The 19589-nt window shown below is 32.0% G+C and overlaps 2 protein-coding genes across 2 annotated transcripts; both read left to right on the top strand.

The window, feature by feature from the left end:
* Positions 1-2123: 2123 nt before the first annotated feature.
* LOC132302359 (WAT1-related protein At5g47470-like) lies at positions 2124-5168 on the top strand. The gene is made up of 7 exons (XM_059799196.1): positions 2124-2326; positions 2451-2516; positions 3117-3233; positions 3699-3939; positions 4035-4196; positions 4581-4732; positions 4823-5168. Exons 1-7 carry the CDS (start codon positions 2124-2126, stop codon positions 4953-4955), a joined length of 1074 nt encoding a protein of 357 aa, XP_059655179.1. The 3' UTR covers positions 4956-5168.
* Positions 5169-9540: 4372 nt separating this feature from the next.
* On the top strand, positions 9541-10999 carry LOC132304071 (zinc finger protein ZAT9-like). Its single transcript, XM_059801575.1, has one exon. It carries the CDS (start codon positions 9695-9697, stop codon positions 10694-10696), a length of 1002 nt encoding a protein of 333 aa, XP_059657558.1. The 5' UTR covers positions 9541-9694; the 3' UTR covers positions 10697-10999.
* The last annotated feature ends 8590 nt before the right edge of the window (positions 11000-19589 follow it).

Raw genomic sequence — 19589 nt, 5'->3', positions numbered from 1 at the left:
TTTATCTTTAAAAGGGTAAAATGTAAAAAATCCCTCTTGACCCCCCTAAATTAAAGATTGTCCCTCTAAATTATTGATTTGTTGCAATTAAGGACAAACCCATCACAAAAGCCTATTTTATCCTTTGCTATTAAATTTGCTATTTCTTATTAAATTATTTTTTATTAATTTTTTTCTTATTTAAATATTAATTATACCATTTACTTTAATTTTATAATTAGTATCAATTGATTATAAAAATGAAAAAATAAATAACTCGGTAGCTATCATTTTTTAAAATGATTAACTTATTATAATAAAACTAATTATACTCACTTTAAAAAAATTTAATATAAAAAAATATCTTCTTTTTCAAACAATATTCATGAAAAATTAATAAATTATGTAAATAAAAAATATCTTCTTTTTAATGCAATATATTCATGAAAATTAAGAAATTACTTAAATTGTTTCAAAATTTTCTATTTAAGATTTTTATTTAAATAATTAATTTAAAAAATTAAAGGCAAACTTATGCAAATTTAATGGAGAATATTTCATCAAATTAGTATGAATTTTTTTATAATTTATTTTAACAAGAAAATATATCAAGTGTAATTCAATAAGAAAGGGTATTATGGTTATTTAATGAAAAATAGATAAGACAATGTGACATTTTGCAACTAAATGTGATAGTTTAGGGGATTTTGTGCACAAAATATAGTTGAAGGAGGTTATTTAAAAATTTCGACATAGTTGAGTGAGGTTTTTTTGCACTTTACCCTCTTTAAAATCCCTACTTCCTATCACCAAGAAAATTGAGAGTCCCCGTGTCAACATACTCCCGAAATATTATATACTTTCCCCTCATTTTGTTAGTTTAAAATGGTAAGATATGCTTGTAAAGAAATTCAATAATTCCAACATCAATACCACAATTATGTTTTTCATTTCAAACTAAAGCAATTACAAAAAAATATACAATACCCCATAAATATTTTACACATGACATTCTTATTCAATAAACAATCATAGAAACTCTCAATTTACCATTTGATTTATTTATACAGGAGAGATGGTGCAATCTTTATAAGAGAGAGAGTGCAATCTTTGTATGTGTGTAAGGACTCATGCCTTGTACAACATGGACATCTTATAATTGAATTTGTTCCTTATATTTATGATTTTTTTTTTTTTTTTTTCCTTTTATCTAAATAATGTCTGATCAAGCTTTCAAGCAAAATACTTGAAAAACAGCCTCTTAGGGAAAGTGCAAGTTAACTATTGAAGAAACTATACTTTATTTTACAAGCAATACACCCAACAAACTTACAAAGTTTGGGTGTGAGTTCGATTCTCCTCTAACACTGCAAGTTTTTGACTTACTTGTTACTCGGTAGCCGGGGATTTACCTGATAGCTACAAGTCCAAAGGGCTAGTTGCGAGGGTTCCCACGTCATCACACACACACACACCAAAAAAAAAAAACTTTATATAGCTGCAAAAGCTGCAAATTGTAGCTTCCTATACACACACATTGAATGGTGGTGTGTGTTTTCGGAACAGAGTGTGTGCCTTTAATTTATAAATAACCATGTACTATTTATAGCACACAATTAGAAATTAGGAGAGATTTCCTCCGAAACTACTGGTAACTGGTGAGGGAGACAATATTGGCAGCAATTAACTAGGAGATAGACAAATTGCGTTCATGACACAGAGACAACCATTCAAGTTTTAGTCTTTCAAATCAAAGCAAAACAACCATTTAATAACCCTCTACAAAATTAATGCTGATAAAGAAGTGAAGAAAAAGAGGTTTGTAACCAACAAAATGCCTACCTTATTGACAATTGAATAACAACACATCTTTAAAGGCCAATTAAGGGTCAGTTTCCTTCTGAAAATGGCCAGCAGAAAAAAACTGGTATATAGAGAGAGGAATGAGGCTTTACCATTGGAATATAAGCTGAATTGAGGAAAAACGCACACACAAACACACACACACACACACACACACACACACACACACACAAACAGAGGAGTGAATGATATCTGAATGCAGAAAAGAGGGGAGGGAAATAAAAAGGAGAGGGAGAGAGGGTTTCATGATCATCCAAAAGCCTATCTTGGAGGAACAAATAATGGGAGGAACCTCAAAAAGTGAGGTTGTTGTTGAAAATATAGTAATAATAGGAGGATTGATAGGGGTGCAATTTATATATGCGGGGAACTCAGTATTGCTGAGTTATCTCATGTCCTTGGGCCTCAAACCCCATTCTCTCATCATTTTGACTACCTTTTCCACCTTCCTTGTTCTCTCTCCTCTCTGCTTTTATTATGAAAGGTTCTCTCTCTCTCTCTCTCTCTCTCTCTCTCTCTCTATATATATATATATATATATATATATATATCCATCTTGTTTATGGGATGGGAGACACAAAAGTTGATCATTTCTCTATGTGTTGCAGGAGTAAATGGCCCAGACAATTCACCATAAAGTTGTGGATTCAACTGGTTTTAATATCTTTTGGAGGGTAAGCAAAATTATATATATATATATATATATGTATATATTCAATATTTTAACTTAGTTTCTGTATGAATTCATTTTTATTATTCATGTTATGGAAAAAGTGGGTTAAAAAGGAATTACATTAGCTACTTGTGTTGCTTTTCTCTGTTTCGGCATAATGCATGAGTCAAAACACCTGTTGGTGCCATCATGGCTAAATATATCTGACCTATGCGCGGTGTTGGAACCTTATATTTGGTATTTATTTTGCACAAAGCGACCACTCATAAACTTGAAATCACGATCATTGCACAGCAAGACTACGTGCTATTCGTAGTAATGTTGAAGTTAATTAAGAGATCTCTTTGAAAATGAGAGAAATCAAAGAGTTGAGTAGGTAAAGAGTTAACAGCAGCTAAATGTGGAGGGCTATGGAGAATAAGAGTGCTAAGTGTAAGAAATGAAATTTTGGACGTTCTTGTGACCATCAAATGAATTTCACTAGTTATAGGATTCAAAAGTTTCAAGTGTTTCATTGTTAAATTTGACCCAAAAAAAAAGGGAATTATAAAAGATAATTAATCAATGAAGTAATATTTCTTTCATGGTGTTTGTTTCTCAGGGTAACAATGTTCCAGTCTTTGTTCGTAAAGGGGATCAGTCTAACTTCACCAGCAGTGGCAACTGCTATGCCAAACCTTGCCCCGGGGCTCATCTTCCTCATTGCCTGGACTTTTAGGTACAATGTGTTACTCTGTAGTACTCTCTCTTGTTACCAAGAAAATTAATCAATAAAGTAATATTTCAGAACCTTTAATCTAACATGCCTGATAAAATTATCTAAACTTAATAGCCCTCGTTAGGGTAATTGTATCATTCAGTTTAATCAGGATTAACTTTCAAGAAAATTTAGTGACAGTTGGAAATGTCAAATTGATTTAATTTAAAATGTTTGGCAGTTATCAAAATTCAGCTGCACATTTGGGAAGTCCTATTAGTTGGTTAATTAAAAATCAAAACAGAAAATCCAATGTGTGTTTGTGTGTGTACCAAATTCATAATTTTTTTATTTTTCAGAAAGGACTATTTTTGTTTAAGTTTAGTTTCAGAATGTCCTAATTGACAATACACTATCATTTTCTAGATGTTAATTTCCCGGGAAAGCTAAAGTCAATTCATCTATCATTTTCTTTTCCTGATGCAGATTAGAGAGAGTAAAACTAGCTTGCATGTACAGCAGAGTGAAGATTGTAGGCACACTTGTGTGTGTCATGGGTGCTATTACAATGAGCATTATGCACAGTGCCACGGACATTTCTGCAGCGAAAGAGGCTCAGTTATTGGATTCTATAGCTCGTGATGACACGTTCGACGAAGAAAAGATCATTGGCTGCGTGTATCTAATGGCAGCAGTCCTTATGTTATCGAGCAACGTGGTCTTGCAGGTAGAATCTTAAACGAAGAAGTGAAAGATCGTGGATCTTGTCTTGAAGTTTTCTTTGTTTTTCCATTGTTTTTCTCTAATTTTGATGCTTTGCAGGCTACTACACTAGGCGATTTTCCGGCACCAATGTCCTTGTGTGCAATAACATCTTTCATAGGTGTGATTTTAATTGCAATTTTACAGTGGATTCAAGAAAGGAGAATTGAAACTGGTTGGCCTATTTTGAGTGTTCCACAGTTGATTGGCTATTCTTTACTGGTACAATACCTTCCCTCCTTTTTTTTCTGTTGTTCTTTCTTTTTTTCAAAAAATTAAAAAAAAAAAAAAAAATGTAAAAGAAGAGAGTTTTTCTTGCAATAGTTGCATGAAAGTAGGAGAGAATTCATCAGATTGTGTTTGGATATAGAAATACACATTTATATACTTATACAAAGACAAAATTGCAAATATATTGTATTGTGTGTTATGTCTATTCATGGTTATTGTATGCATGAAGAAGATGGAAGCAACAAACTAAGTTTTCAAGCTAGTGTTAATTGGCATACAAATTGACAAATGAAAAGAAGTGATGAATCTAAAATGATATTTAACCAGTTATCGGTTTTATCTAATCGAAAATTCTGTAATTTTTTGGATGAACAGGGGGGCATGGTCAATGGGACTTGTGTAAGCTTCATCGGATGGGTAATGAAGAAAAGAGGACCGGTGTTTGTGTCCATGTTTAACCCCGTTGCAACTGTCATCTCTGTACTCCTCTCTCTCTTTACCTTAGGGCAATACATTTCTCTTGGAAGGTACATTAACTAGTCTTCTTACCAATACACACACACACTCCTATATGTATAACTTAGAATTCTTATGGCAATTAGCCTCTCTTAATGCAGCATTTCTGGTATTTTCCTCATGTTCACCGGTCTCTATTCCGTGCTATGGGCTAAAGGGAAAGAAGGTTACTCCATTGCAGATGAAGGTGACTTTGATAGTGAGGGCGACGTGGAGAAGCCTCTCTTGAACTAATTTAATTTGTATATATGAATTTTTGTCATTCAGTTGGTATATTCGAGAAAAAAAAAAAAAAATTTGAAAGTTAGAAGAAGCTAAATATAGCTTGTTGGAGCACATGATTTGTTTGTGTGTTGATGGTATAGCTAGTTATAGTGCACCATATAAATGGTGAATGATGCTTTTATAGAATGTCTGTAAACAAGATAGGAAATGATCTAATGAAGAGAATAGCTTTCGACAGTGACATGTTTTACTCAAACTTCCACATACTAATGATCTGTTTGGTGGTGTGGTATGGCATGCTAGATTCTAATATGAAAACTTACTTCAAAGCTATGTTTGGGACCACCGAATTCGCGCCTTGAATTTGGAATTGGAAGAATTTAGTTTAGTGCTCCCAAACGCAACATAACTGTATTTGATGACAAAGAAAAAGAAAAAAAAAAAATATATATATATATATATATATATATATATAGGGTACTTTTTGGTGGCAGAGAATTTAGGGTTACAAACCTTTTGGTTCAAAGTTGGTGCTTTCTGAACTGTATTTGTGCTTTAGGTATAAAATTGAAGCAAGAAGTTCATTTTAGAGTGTCTACGAAACTTCCTACAGTCAGAACATTTCTTATAGTTTTATAGTAAAAACTAGTAAGTGCTTCACAAGAAGTTACAACATCAAACAAGCATACACACACACACACACACACACACACACCTTGGGGGTCACTCTCAGGGATTTTTCTTAGTAATTGTCCGATATAATGTGTGACGGGGGATTGCATGTGTCCGATGGTGAATTATGGAATGCTCTAAGAGGGCCGACATCATTATAGTCCAGAAAGAATATATATATATAATCTAAGAGGCCCGACACCATTATAGTCTAGAAAGAATATATATATGTGTGTGTGTGCGTGTGTGCGCAATGCAACAAAATATATATTAGTGTTAAGGCGGTAACATGTTGAAATCTGCACATCAAATCATTGATATTGAAGTTGTATAGTTTGCTCCAAGAGGAAGAAGTCTAAAGAAGTGGAGCAACTTTTTGTTGATCGTATAAATTAAAGTTTGATTCAGAGCAAGTACTTGCATGCAGATCAATCCCCTAAGCCAGATTGTCCAAAATGGTGTTTAATGAAGAGAATAGCTTTCAACTGTGATATGTTTTACTCAAAGTTCCACGTACTAATGATCTGATTGGTGCTGTGGTGTGCCATGCTAGATTATAATCTGAAGCTATGTTTGGGAGCATGGAATCCGCGCCTTGAATTTGGAATTGAAGGAATTTAGTTTAGTGCTCCCAAACGCAACATAACTGACGAACCAAAAAATAAATGAGTACTTTTTGGTGGCAGAGGATTTAGGGTTACAAACCTTTTGTTCCAAATTTGGTGCTTAGGTTAAAATTGAAGCAAGAAGTTCATTAGAGTGTCCACGAAACTTCTTACAGTCAGAACATTTCTTAAGTTTTATAGTAAAAACTAAGAAGTGCACAAGAAGTTACAACATCAAACAAGCATACTTATACACACACACACACACATATCTTTGGGGACACTCTAAAGAAATTTTCTTAGTAATTGTCCAATATAATGTGAGATGGGATTGCATGTGTCTTGTGGTGAATTATGGGATGTTTTGAGAGGTCTGACATTATTATAATCGAAAAAAAATGTATGTGCATATATATGCAAAACTACAAAACAGATATTAATATTAAGGCAGTAACATGTTGAAATCTGCACATCAAATCATAGATGTTGAAGTTGTAGAGTTTGCTCCAAGAGGAAGAACTCTAAAGAAGTGGAGCAAAATGGTGTTTAACTGTTAAATTGGCCTGACTTCATATTTAGTTGGTCTCACAATTTTTAAGCAAGTCTAATCCAACAAAAGCAAATTACTACTGGTTTACTTTACAAGATTCTACTAGTTGAAAAGGGTTTGATTCTTCATGAATTCATCAGGTATTTTAGTTTATTCTCTAAATTGAATCAAATCAAACCATGTACTTATTATATATAACAAGTTTTTAGAAAAAGATACAACTGTTTTCTGGTTAAAACTTCGATTAATTTGATTGAACAGTGCACAATATTAAAGTAATATTTATTTTAGTGTGTGTTAAAATTTTGGTTTAATAGGTTGATCTTTCTTGAGATTTGGACAAATTGCATATGGGTATAATATTTTAAGATTATTACTTTGACGTCTATTAAAGTCGTTCGTTTACAACCGAAAAATAACTTTGATTATAAAAAGTTAATAATGTCCTTATATTATAATGATCTATTATATTGCATTTTATACGAGGGAATGACAAAATATATATATATATATATATATATATATATAAAATTTGGTCAGTTGGTTAATTGAAAGAAAACGCTAGAGGTGTCATTAAGCACGCTTGTCAAATTTTTTGGGAGATCAAAATAATAAACGCTAAATTATCCACTATATGTAATTTGTCCAAACCTTAAAGGCTCAATATAATTTACTTTAAAATGTTTGGTCAAAAAAGTGTTATTTGTAAAATCAAATAAATGTCATAAGATTTCAATTGAATACTGCAAAGAATACATTAAAAATAATAATAATAATAATAATAAATAAAAAAAATTGCTTATGAAAAAAAAAATACATAAAAATTAGTGGTTGTAACTTGTAACAAAATTAATAGAGGGAAAGGTAAATTTAGTGCACGAAATTTTTGTTGTTACAGTCTAAAGAGGGTCACAATAGAACAATTTTATCTAAAACTTACCCTCTTGTAACAAAATTAATAAAAGAGAAAATTGATTCAACTTCTCGCGGCACATGTTTTTATCATCATTTATGAATGCTCACTTACGTAATATTTCATATTAAGTTTCAAACGTCCATCAAGATCAATAGTCTAAATAATATCTCCTCAATTTTTTAAGATAGTAAAAAGCAAAAAATTCAAGTCTGGTTAAGAACAAAATATGTGTGAGAATTTCTCATTATATATATATATATATATATTTTAAAAAGAAAAGTTTCGAAACTTAATTTAAGTGGCCCTGCCTTCCCTTTTTAAAGCTCTATTCAAGCTATAAAATCCTATACTTTAGTTACAACAAACCCAACAATTTTCTTGACTTTCACTAGTCAACCAAGTAATATTTTGATGATATGAATTTATTCAATGAAATCTATCCTTCATAAATGTTATTTATTGAATTTTATTGAAAGTAATTAATTACCTGGCTGAAGATAAGGACACCTGATCTGTAAATTCCATTATTTATTTAGTACTTCAACAAGTTTGTGAAAGTGATTTAGTTTAAGCACAGTAACTAATTAATTGTTTATAAAAAATATAAATACAAAAATACATGATTTTGTAAAAAATAATAATAATAATACAAAATTGATATGCAAAGTGTTGAGTAAACACAATGCTAGAAAGAAAAAAATATTAGGTCATTGCACTAATGTTGCATTTGGTGTGCGAGATTGTTCATTTCAATCATTTCTTTATATGGTGTGTAATTTAAAGTGGGAATGACCCTTTTATTGAAATGAAAATTCATTACATAACTAAACCTATGAGATGATCATTCTATTCTTAAATAAATTTAAATCAAGTTTATGTTCTAAGTTCAAAAACCACCACCAACCTCAAAACCACTGTCACTGTCACTGCCTTTCACCACCACCGCTACCTCCATCGCCTTCCACCAACACCACTGTCGTCCACCACCACCACATACACCACTAATGCTTTCGATCTACATCTACCACTATTTTCGTCGCCATCAAGCAGCACCACCTCCTCCACCACCACCACCACCATTTCTTTTACAAAAAAAATTAAAAAAGAATGTTATTTTATTAATTTAATTTATTTATCACTAAGAGATACATTTTGAAGAATATAATTTAAATTCATTTCATTCTAAATTTTAAATTGGTACAACCAAATATTAGAATGATTATTAGAATATAATTTAATTCCTACACATTTCATATTTGCAACCAAATAATAGAAAGAGAATGATCATTCAATTCCATTTCATTCTCATTCCATTCCCACTTGTATTTTATTTCATTTCAATCATGCACACCAAACAATAATGTCCCCACAAATTAGTGATACTCCTAATTTGGAAAAGTTAAAATTTATACTTTCCTTTTATAACAAGCTTATTCTAATTTTAAATAAAGTGTTCAAAAAAAAAAATCCCATAAAATCAGTGGACTCATGAGTGTTGATTAAAAAGGCTAATTTTAGTGCCCTCATTATATTTTATTAACTATCATTATATTTATCACTCTGGAAATTGTACAAAAAAATTTGAATGAGTGAAAAGGAACACAGTACAAAGTTAGCGTCCCCATTCAAAGAGCAATAAAGCTGTGAAAAAATTTAATTAAATGGGCAAGATTTGCATGTTACTTGTCTCTCTTTCTCCGCTCATAGTCACACTTTATTAATTTTTATTTACTAGTTTGTTGTTTCTAAAATAAAAAATAAAAAAATAATTTATTATTTATTTATACATTAATTAACAACCACTATATGTACCAATTTCATGTACCAAAACGTATTTTTGGGTTGTGTGTGTCTTTTGGTGGAGGAATGCTTGTCACCTACTCCTTTCAAGTTCCCACTCCTCTGTGCTTCTCAGACTTCTTCCTAGAGAGAGAAACAGAGCTAGAGAGAGAAACAGCTTAAAGCTTTGATCTTTAGGTTGTTTAATCTTCTGGGTTGTGAGTGAATGGAGAGACACAAGTGTAAGATTTGTACTAGGAGTTTCTCTAATGGTAGAGCTTTGGGTGGTCACATGAGGTCTCACTTGACCCTCCTAACTGTACCACCAAAGATCAAGCAACACCACCACCAACTCAGTGGGTGTACTGAGTCAGCTTCATTTTTGGTATCTTCTTCAGAGGAAGAGGAGAGAGAGAGCGAAGATAAATCTTTGGCTTATGGGTTGAGAGAGAATCCAAAGAAGAGTTTTCGGGTGGTAGATCCTGAATTTTTGGATGCTGGGTTGGTTGTTCAAGACAGAGAGAGCGAGACCGAGTCAACCCGGAACCCGACTCGGCAGCGATCCAAGCGGACTCGGAAGGCGGGCGTTGAAGAAAATCAAGAATTGGAGAAACCCAAGTTGAAAAAAGTAAAACCCAGTTCAACCGAGTCAATGGCCGAGGTGGAACCGGTGAGTTCCGTCTCCGACACATCCCCTGAAGAAGATGTTGCTCTGTGCCTCATGATGCTTTCAAGGGATTCGTGGAGCTCTGACCATGACTCGGGCGAGTTGAAGCCGAGTCAGAAGCCGGCGAGTCAGGAACCGAGTCAGGGTCTGGGGAGGTACCAGTGTGAGACATGCAACAGAGTGTTCAAGTCGTTTCAAGCACTGGGTGGACACAGAACGAGTCACAAGAAAGCCAAGAATGGTGAGTCAGGGGCAGTGAGACGTGTTGGGTCAAGCAATGTGGATCAGAAAGTTCATGAGTGCCCATTTTGTGGAAAAGTATTTGGGTCAGGTCAAGCCCTAGGTGGGCACAAGAGATCACACTTCTTGGGCTCATCATCAATAACAACAGCCAAGTTTGGTGACAGTTTGGTGGTGGACACAAGTAATTCTACTAACTTTGGTGACAGCAATTTAATAGATCTCAATTTGCCAGCTCCAATGGAAGAAGATGAAGATTTTAACCAACTAGACATTTCTGCTATCTCGGATGCTGAATTCATCAATCCCAACAAACATTGACCACCCCATTGATGATTGATCGTAACCATTGACAAAGTTGAGAGGTTAAATTAGTACCCTTTTCTCTCTCTTTCTTGGTCTACACACATTGGATATGTGATTTTGGACTATTTTAGGGTATTATGGGCAATTTGGTCAATTGGGTTAATTGGGTTACCTCTATTTTATAGAATTTTTTTTTTTTTTTTTTTTTTTTGTTGAATAGATCATTCAATGTCTTGTAGCTTTTGGAGTTGTTGTTTCTTTGGTTGTTGTAATACATTGCATTGAAAATTTCACAAGTTGGTGTGTTAATAGTTAAAAGTACTAGCTGCTACAGTGGGCCGCATCTATTAGTGGAAGAGACCAATGACCAGTAGCGTAGAACTTATTCAAAGTTCACTCCATTTCTAGTAGAGTAATATATATATATATATATATATATATATATATTTGGTGACTCTGTAGATAAGGGATCTCTTACCCTAGACGAAAAATTCATATAAATTAGAGTTTTAGAATTGAAATCGAAATAGGTGAAATTAAAGAAAATGACGGGAAAGATGGCTTCTCAACAGTGCAGTTGCGGTATAGTTCTCAAGTGAATATTGGTTTAAATATAGGTCACGGATTCAAGTGAATATTGGTTTAAATTGACTTATTTATGAAAGTTTGTAAAGGTATTAAAGATTACGAATTCGTATTGGCCAATATGACGAACTATAGCAGAAACCAGATTGTATTGAAACCTGACCTGACATGGTTTGGACAAGTCTAATTGTTAAAAAAACATATCCCAGATTAAATGATATGGGTGTCAAAGTTGGTGTTCAAAGGGTTTGGATTTATATATGTGTGTGTGTGTGTGTGTGTGGATTTATGTGTTTGAATAAGTATTTCGAGCTTTGCTTGTGGCACAAGAACCTGACTCAGAAAGTACTAAAGGTTCTGTTAACAGGTTCTGTTTCCTGTCTCCAGCTTTTCTTTGTGAACTGTTTTATGTACTTGTTTCCTCTTTTATTCTCAAAAAATGCTTCAATTTATTTGTTTATTTACTTTCCTATTATCATCCCCTTTGTTTACCAGAATCTTATGAAATGACAAAAAACAACCTCAAAGGGCATCAAATTTACTGTTCTGGAGTTGGCCGGTAAATAAATAAAAAATTAATGGCCTTGAACTCAACGAAGAAACAGGCAAAAGATTGTGTCATGCAACTCTTATTGAGGAATCAGTCACTTTTATTAAATTCTCTAATGAATGAAATAAATGAATTTTCTATTATTTTCTTCAGTTCATATTTGTTGAATGGTGTTAGAAGGGCATTTTAGTAAAAAAAAAAAAATAGTTTTAGGTCGTTTTCTTTCGTACTTGTCTATTATTGTTAAAAGGCAATTTTGCTTTGTTATGGTATTGATTAGTGCTCATTAATTGTCCTCCATTCACTGTTAGGTTGGTTGTGTTTTTCTTGCCAGTATTTAAGAGTAGAAAAAAAGTGAAAATGAGATTTGACCTGAGCAGTCAATCATCACTTTTTACTACGTATAAATACTGAGACATGATTTACACTGTCACTATGTCTTTTGATTCGTAATTACGATATTCCTGATTATAATGTAACGAATTTGAATAAATATTAATATAAATTGATTCATAAAAAATTGTAATAGTATCACAAAAATATTTCGAACTCATCGATATGTCACGTATTAAATAATATGACGATTGACGAAACATGTTTCATATCAAATTTTATTTTAGATTAATTTTTCCACCTCCATTCCTCTCAAACTCATTAATAGCTTGTTTCGGTGACATATCAAGCGCCCAATCTTGAGGCGTCCCACTAAATATCTCAAAGAAGACAACAGTATAACCCAACTGTAACAAGTGCATTGCGAATTCGACAAAACAACCTTACACTTATCTCATAATAAACCTACAATAAAAATAAGTAATAAAACTTGACAAATTATAGGAACTAAATAGAAAGTCAATGTAGGGATTGGAATAATGTCCTTTTCAAACTCAATATATATATATATATATATATATATATATAAATAATTTTATTAATCTATTGAATTAAGGATAGTTTTCATCAAATTAATAATATTCAACTACATTATTTTTTACTGAACAGTGATAGGACCTATACAAAATACAAAAGTCGCCACACTAGTTTAGGCACAGTAGAGCAGCCGAGAAACCACGAGATGGTGACTTGCCTAGTTACCCGTGCTTTGGGCCTTTTGGCTGCTTGGAGAGAGAGAGATATATATATATATATATATATATACATATACAAATTCATAATTTTAAAATAACAATTACTATCATTTTAATTTAACAAGGATATTCTCATTATGAGTTCATATTGTTACGATTTGGATTAAAACTTAAACAATAAGGTCTCAAAACACTCACCGTGTACACCAACTTCTACACGCGTTCATGGACACTGTGGGAGTGCCATGTCACGAAACTATAAAAGGAGGTTAACTCACCCCCTAATGTGCATGTCAGGCCCCCAAAGTGCACAACAGCACCCCCAATGTGTGTCGCTGGAACTTTTATTTATACAGATATACTGCGTAAAATTATTATTATTTAGTTATATATTTCTAAAATATTACTATTACTCCTTGAAATTACTGTTTGTACTTTGGAACCTCCTCTTTGTAGCTTTTCCTTTATTCTTTATTGAAAGGCTACAGCTTTGAATCCATTCTTTTGAAAAATTGCAACACTGTAACATTTTTCCACTCCATTGAAAAAGACCTTATGGGACATGTAATTTGGAAACTGAAAGCGCAAGGAGGGTAAAGTGGTAAAAAACCAAACAAACCGATGCGCATGCCACTAACCACTAACAACCGGTACGTACGCAACGGCGACCTCCTCAATTACAGCCGTTAAATTTGAATTCTATTGACTCCCCACTTATCATTTTGCCCTCACTTTGATTGCTCCTCCACTACCCCACCATTTTCATGTGTTCCATTCATCAACATTAGACAAAGCAGCAGCATTGACCTATGATTCTTTTAGTGTACATTACCGTAATCACACCGGCAAGAGATATGGCAATTGTTTGGTTTGTTACTCAAAAAATTAATTTTTATATTTTTTCATATAAAGGAAAACACGGAAAACAAAATTTTTCAGTATGCCTAAGTAAAAGATCGTAAAATTACAAATATTTGATTTTTCTCATACCATGTTATTACGGAAGTATCGTGCACGGAAGTATCGTGCACTGGATTACATATTATTACGAAAGTATCGTGTATCGGATTAGTGTATTGGATTAGTTTATTTTTATAGTATAGCCGGGCTCGGATGTGGCGTCAAAGAATGGACCTAAAAGTTGAAATGGCAGTAACTTTTGGTCAACATAACCAAAGGGGTTTTTCTTGGAGACATGCCGGTGGGATGGGACCAAAGCAATCTAAAATTGCAAATTTATTCACTTTTTAGAATTTTTTTTTCTCTAAAATGAGCAAAATCTAACAAAAAGATTTCAAATTATAAGCAAGACAGCACACATCTATGATTGGCGGGTTATATGGCTTCTCAAAAAGCTAAAGTGAAGAAATAAAGCTATTTTCTAATTCCTATGGGTGGCAGTTTTTGTGAGCCAGATCTTCCAACTTATAGGCTGTAAATATGGACGGGAACGGGGTAAGGTTAGCTAAACCCTATCCTATTGGTAAGAAAATTCGTCATACCGATTCCGATTCTAATTCATAATGAATTTTTAATTGGTATATCATTTCCATCCTTACTCCGGTAGTCAAAGTACTGATTCCGCGTTTAATTGTGGGGCGGGATGGGTTTTGCAACTTTTATTATGTAGTAAAAAAAAAAACTAATTCAATGTGTTCGCTGATAAATAAACTAACCTAACTTTTAAATTACTAAGTGGTGAATAGTAATATATTAACTTACACTTTCAGCAAAGTAACATGTTTCTTAAAAAAATTAAATATATATTTTATATGAATATATTTTTTAAAAGGTAAGTATATAATAGGGGTGGGAGGGGTTCATCACTAAATTCACCCGTCGCAAATCAGTTTTGGGTTTTTAATTATTTTATCACATCCTTCCAAATTCATTTAGGGATTATCAAATTCGCCCCAAATCTATTTAGCGCTATCAAATCTGCCCCATTAGAAACTGGACGGGGTCTTGGGCAATTCCCATCCGTAGCTGTAAAGGGAAATTTATATGGGCATTTAATACATTCTTAGAATTCAGAATATCATTTTTTTTATATTTTTAAATCATTGATCTTCAGAAAAAATAAAAAATAAAAAATTGTTTAATTCTTGCACGTTCCATGATTTCTTTCTTTTTCAAAGGACATATTAGCTTCAATTTAAGGAGTCACATGAAGGATTTAATAGGACCAATAGACAACTGTGCCGTCATTTTTTTATTTTTTTTGTCTTTTGGTTAACAAGGGGGAAATTATACTCTCTTTTTTTTTTCAGAAATTGAGAGAGAATTTTTATTTAGAAAACAACTCCGTGAAGATAAGAAATGAGAATATATATATATATATATATATATATATATATATATATATATAATTTGACTGAACTTGTAATTCCGTTATGCTGGCTATGTTTAATTTTTAGTAAATCAGCAATATAATATAGACACCGACGGACTACAGTCTAGAGCTATGGTGGCATCTTATAGAGCCGGTCACGGGTCCATTTTTTTCCAATCTAAATATGTATAAATACACATATATACATATATATACACTAACGTGAATATATCAACTCTCTGGAACACCAAAATTTATATATATACACACACACTATATATATATATATATATATATATATATATATATATAAATACACACATATATATATATATATATATATATAAATACACATATATACATATATATATACACTAATGTGAATATATCAACTCTCTGGAACACCAAAATTTATATACATATACACACACACTCATATATATTTTTATAAGTGCGTGTGTATATGTATATAAATTTTGGTGTTCCAGAGAGTTGATATATTCACATTAGTACTTAAGCAGTCACAATATATATATATATATTTATAAGTGTGTGTGTATATATATAAATTTTGGTGTTCCAGAGAGTTGATATATTCACATTAGTACTTAAGCAGTCACAACCAGTCAACAAATTGGCAGGCTGAGGAGATTAGAAGAAAAGGAGCAATTAACAAAGAGTACTCAACGCCGGCTAAGACTTCAAAGTTCAAACTTCAAAGTAAATTCAAAAGGGAAGAGTCAACAAATGTAAATTCTCTAACTTGGAAAAATAAAAAAATAAAATGTAATCACTCTCTTCAAAGGCTTTACCATGATCATCATTATCATTCTTATTACTTTCTTCTCTCTCCAACTGTTTGAACTAGGAAATTTATTCAATCAATCATTCTATAATTATATTATTTGTCAATTCCATTTATACAATTCTTACAAGAAAAAAAAAAAAAAAAAATACACTGCTATTCTCCTCTAATCTCCCCACCCTCAGTAGTTTGAACTTTGAACCCTAATGTGGACAAAAAGTTTGTGTTTTTTTTTTTTGTCAAGGCATAAAAAAAAAAATTAAAAAAAAAAGGTGGAAGAAAAAACAATTAACCTATTTTTTATGACACTTATTTAAATGAATAAAAATTTAGAATTTATTGTTAGTGTCTAGATTCACCTTTCAGACTATCAAAACACCGAATGACAAAAAATTTCGGTGCAGTTTTATCGAGTTTGATTCATTCTATAGAGATCGATTTCGATTAGAAATGGTTTGTGTTTCATTATTAGAAATTGTTGTTGTAAAATTATAATATTCAACTAATTTCACCATTCATCAATAATAGAACAAAATCCTTCCTCTGAATTTTGTTGGTTCAAAATTGTTCCATATGGGAGGAATTAAAAGAATGCAACAAACCTAATCTTTGATATATATATATATATATATATATATATATATATATGATCCTTTCAATTCAAATCAACATCCTTACACTTGTTGATATGAACTAATTTTGATGAACATTGCACCCGTTTTTGTTTTTTTATACCTAATTAACCAATACTAATACCTAACATAGGAGTAGTCTAACAACCTTAAGATCATTATTGGAATACTATACAAGGCTATTGGCGTTTGCGTTTAATATGATGTCAAGAATATATGCTAATCTTGAGACCTAACCATGAGTGACTCATTCCAACCCTCCATTCTTTTGCTTTACAATTGTGGACGTCTTTTCTCACCACTTCAGTTCCCTCTCTCTCTCTCTCTCTCTCTCTCTCTCACACACACACACACACACACACACACACCCACCAATTGTTTAGACATTAGCCTTGATTCACGGTAGAAACACCATGATTCTACACCCCCAAAGTGGCTCATTGAAAATACTGATCATGGTCCAGTCATGCCAGTAAATGTTGTCTCACATGCATGTGACATAGAAATTTGACCTAAGCTCACATACCTATAATGCACTCTCCTGCTAAAACCACACACACAAAAGCTTGCCATCCACTAGATGATCCAATATTTGAACCATGCAATCATTAGGGCAAAATCAAACTAAATGATCAAGCTATCTATATCACCCTCAGTGTTTCATTCATTATAAATCATACACTAATCCCTGCCATACAAATACAACAAAATATATTTTAGGAAACTTATATACTCACATATAAAACATTTGCAACGTTAATAATAACCTATAATGTGTGTTGGGATGGAATATCTAATTCAAAAGGTTAGGTCATTAGGTGAAGTAATCCTTAATCCATATGAGTCCCATATTTTCTTCTTCACCAACCACGTGGGACTAGTTCGACTGGCCAATAATCCCCCTTAGCTAAGGGACATTGAGTCCACATGCGAATCTTTGGGACTTGGCTTTGATATGAGTTGTTAGGTTGGGGATATCCAATCAAAAAGGTTAACCCTTTAGGTAAAATGACCTGAGCACCATATAAGTCACTGATTTAATTCCTTCTTCTGATAGGGGACTTGTTGACTGAAGAGTAATTTTGTAGAGTGCAAAGATTATTTCCTAACTTACAAATTTGACTAAATTGCATTCTTATCCAATTCTAGATATGTTTGCATACTACTTGTAGCTATGATTTTATAAAAATCAGGACAAATTTAGTATTAATAACAAAACCAAAAGAATCATATCTACACTTTGTTGGAGTGAAGGCACTACATTTGTTGGCAAGTCGCTTAGAAACATTGTCATGACATATGGTTCTACTCTCTTTTCTCACACAAAGAAAAAGAGAGGGTATAATTCATAGTAGTTGGAAGCTTGTTGGGCCTAATTAGTATGATGGGCCGGCCTACTAAGATCGTAAGCCTTATAAGTGGGTCAAATGAATTGGACTAGGGTAAATATCATGGTCCTACTGAAAACTTGTTCTTTAGAAAAATAAACCGTTATATGGCCCGATCAATCACAACATAATACGCAATCAAAAATCTAAGTAAAATTAACACATTATGTTACATGTCGAGTTTGTAATCGGCCAAAAAGAGTCTCAAGGTAGAAGTGCCCATTGACCTGGTGTACACCATTTGGTTGAATACTATATAACCTTATGAGGTCTTGAGTCCGATTTCCTTTTACTAGGACTAGTCTTCTTGGACTAGAGTTATTCTCGATAATTTTTATATATTCATCGATGTAAATTACTAAAGACTTGAGAAAGTAAAGACTTGTTTGGTTCAGTTTTTTAAAAAGTAGTTATCAAAAAGTCAAAATAAAATGTTATTTTCAGATAATTATAAAAAAAAAATTATCTAAAAACAAATTTTTTAATTGAATTTTTATAAAATGGTTCTTAGAAACATTCCGTTAAACATGTCTTTGAACAAATTTTTTTTTTTTTCGATTCTTAAAAAATAGAAAACCATTCTTAGAAAACTAAATCAACACGTCCAAGATTATGATAATTTTTTGGAGAAACATATTAAACAATATAGATACATCATAAATTAGTAATTAGAATTTTTAGGTCATGTGGAATTGACTTTCATACAACCATATCAAGCATCTTGTCTAGCTCATTCTTTTGTACTTTTATTCTTTTTCCTTTCCAAAAGATAAATCCATATTTAAAAAGATTTGCAAGGCTGATTTTCTACATAGGAATAAGAAAATGCCATCCTACATAATGACAAACCCAATATCCTGCATAATTTATTGTCCAACAACTACCGTTTTTTAATTTTTATTTGTCCATAAATTTTTTTACTATATTCCAAGGAGGAACTTGTTGAATGTTGGCTCATTCATTTGGACATTAATAATAATAAATAAATAAATAAATAAAAGTCGCACCTAATTTCATTGTTTTCTAACTTGTTGCTTCCAAAAGACTTTTTTGTCAATCTAGAAGAAATTCCAACGCAATTAGAGGGAATGGCTTCAAGTTATAGCAGAACAGTAACACATTCTTGAGATACACACTTAACCAAAACTTTTTAGACATTTAGGTTGACACTTTCAAACATTTCCAACACAATTTTACCCGGTAATCTTAAGAATAATATAAACACATTCTAAAGTGCTCAATTTTTTCCTTTAAAAAAATTTGATATTATATACATATGACCACAAGAGAAGAATTAAATAATATTTGTTCATTTAAAATAAAAAACATTATTATGACAAAGTAGTGGAATAACTATATGTATGATATAAAGTCATTACAACTTTTAGTATAAAAATTAGAAATGAATTAAAATTTTATAATATTATTAATCAATACATGTGTATAAATAAAAATTCATATTTATATTTAGTGTGTTCAAATCGTATCAGTGTCTTACTTTTTAAAAATTTAACGTGTCAATGTATCC

This window comes from Cornus florida, unplaced genomic scaffold (genome assembly GCF_030987335.1).
Source record: "Cornus florida cultivar Cherokee Brave unplaced genomic scaffold, ASM3098733v1 CherokeeBrave_3.0.0_Hap2_Chr04, whole genome shotgun sequence".
NCBI lineage: Eukaryota > Viridiplantae > Streptophyta > Magnoliopsida > Cornales > Cornaceae > Cornus > Cornus florida.
The sequence above is the reverse complement of the archived record's forward strand: the minus strand, read 5'-3'. Positions and strand labels throughout refer to the sequence as shown.

Coding starts and splice junctions, on each gene's coding strand:
- LOC132302359 (XM_059799196.1), top strand. CDS start 2,124: ATGGGAGGAACCTCAAAAAGTGAGGTTGTTGTTGAAAATATAGTAATA. Junction 2,517..3,116: donor GTTTTAATATCTTTTGGAGG/GTAAGCAAAATT, acceptor TTTGTTTCTCAG/GGTAACAATGTTCCAGTCTT. Junction 3,234..3,698: donor CTCATTGCCTGGACTTTTAG/GTACAATGTGTT, acceptor TTCCTGATGCAG/ATTAGAGAGAGTAAAACTAG.
- LOC132304071 (XM_059801575.1), top strand. CDS start 9,695: ATGGAGAGACACAAGTGTAAGATTTGTACTAGGAGTTTCTCTAATGGT.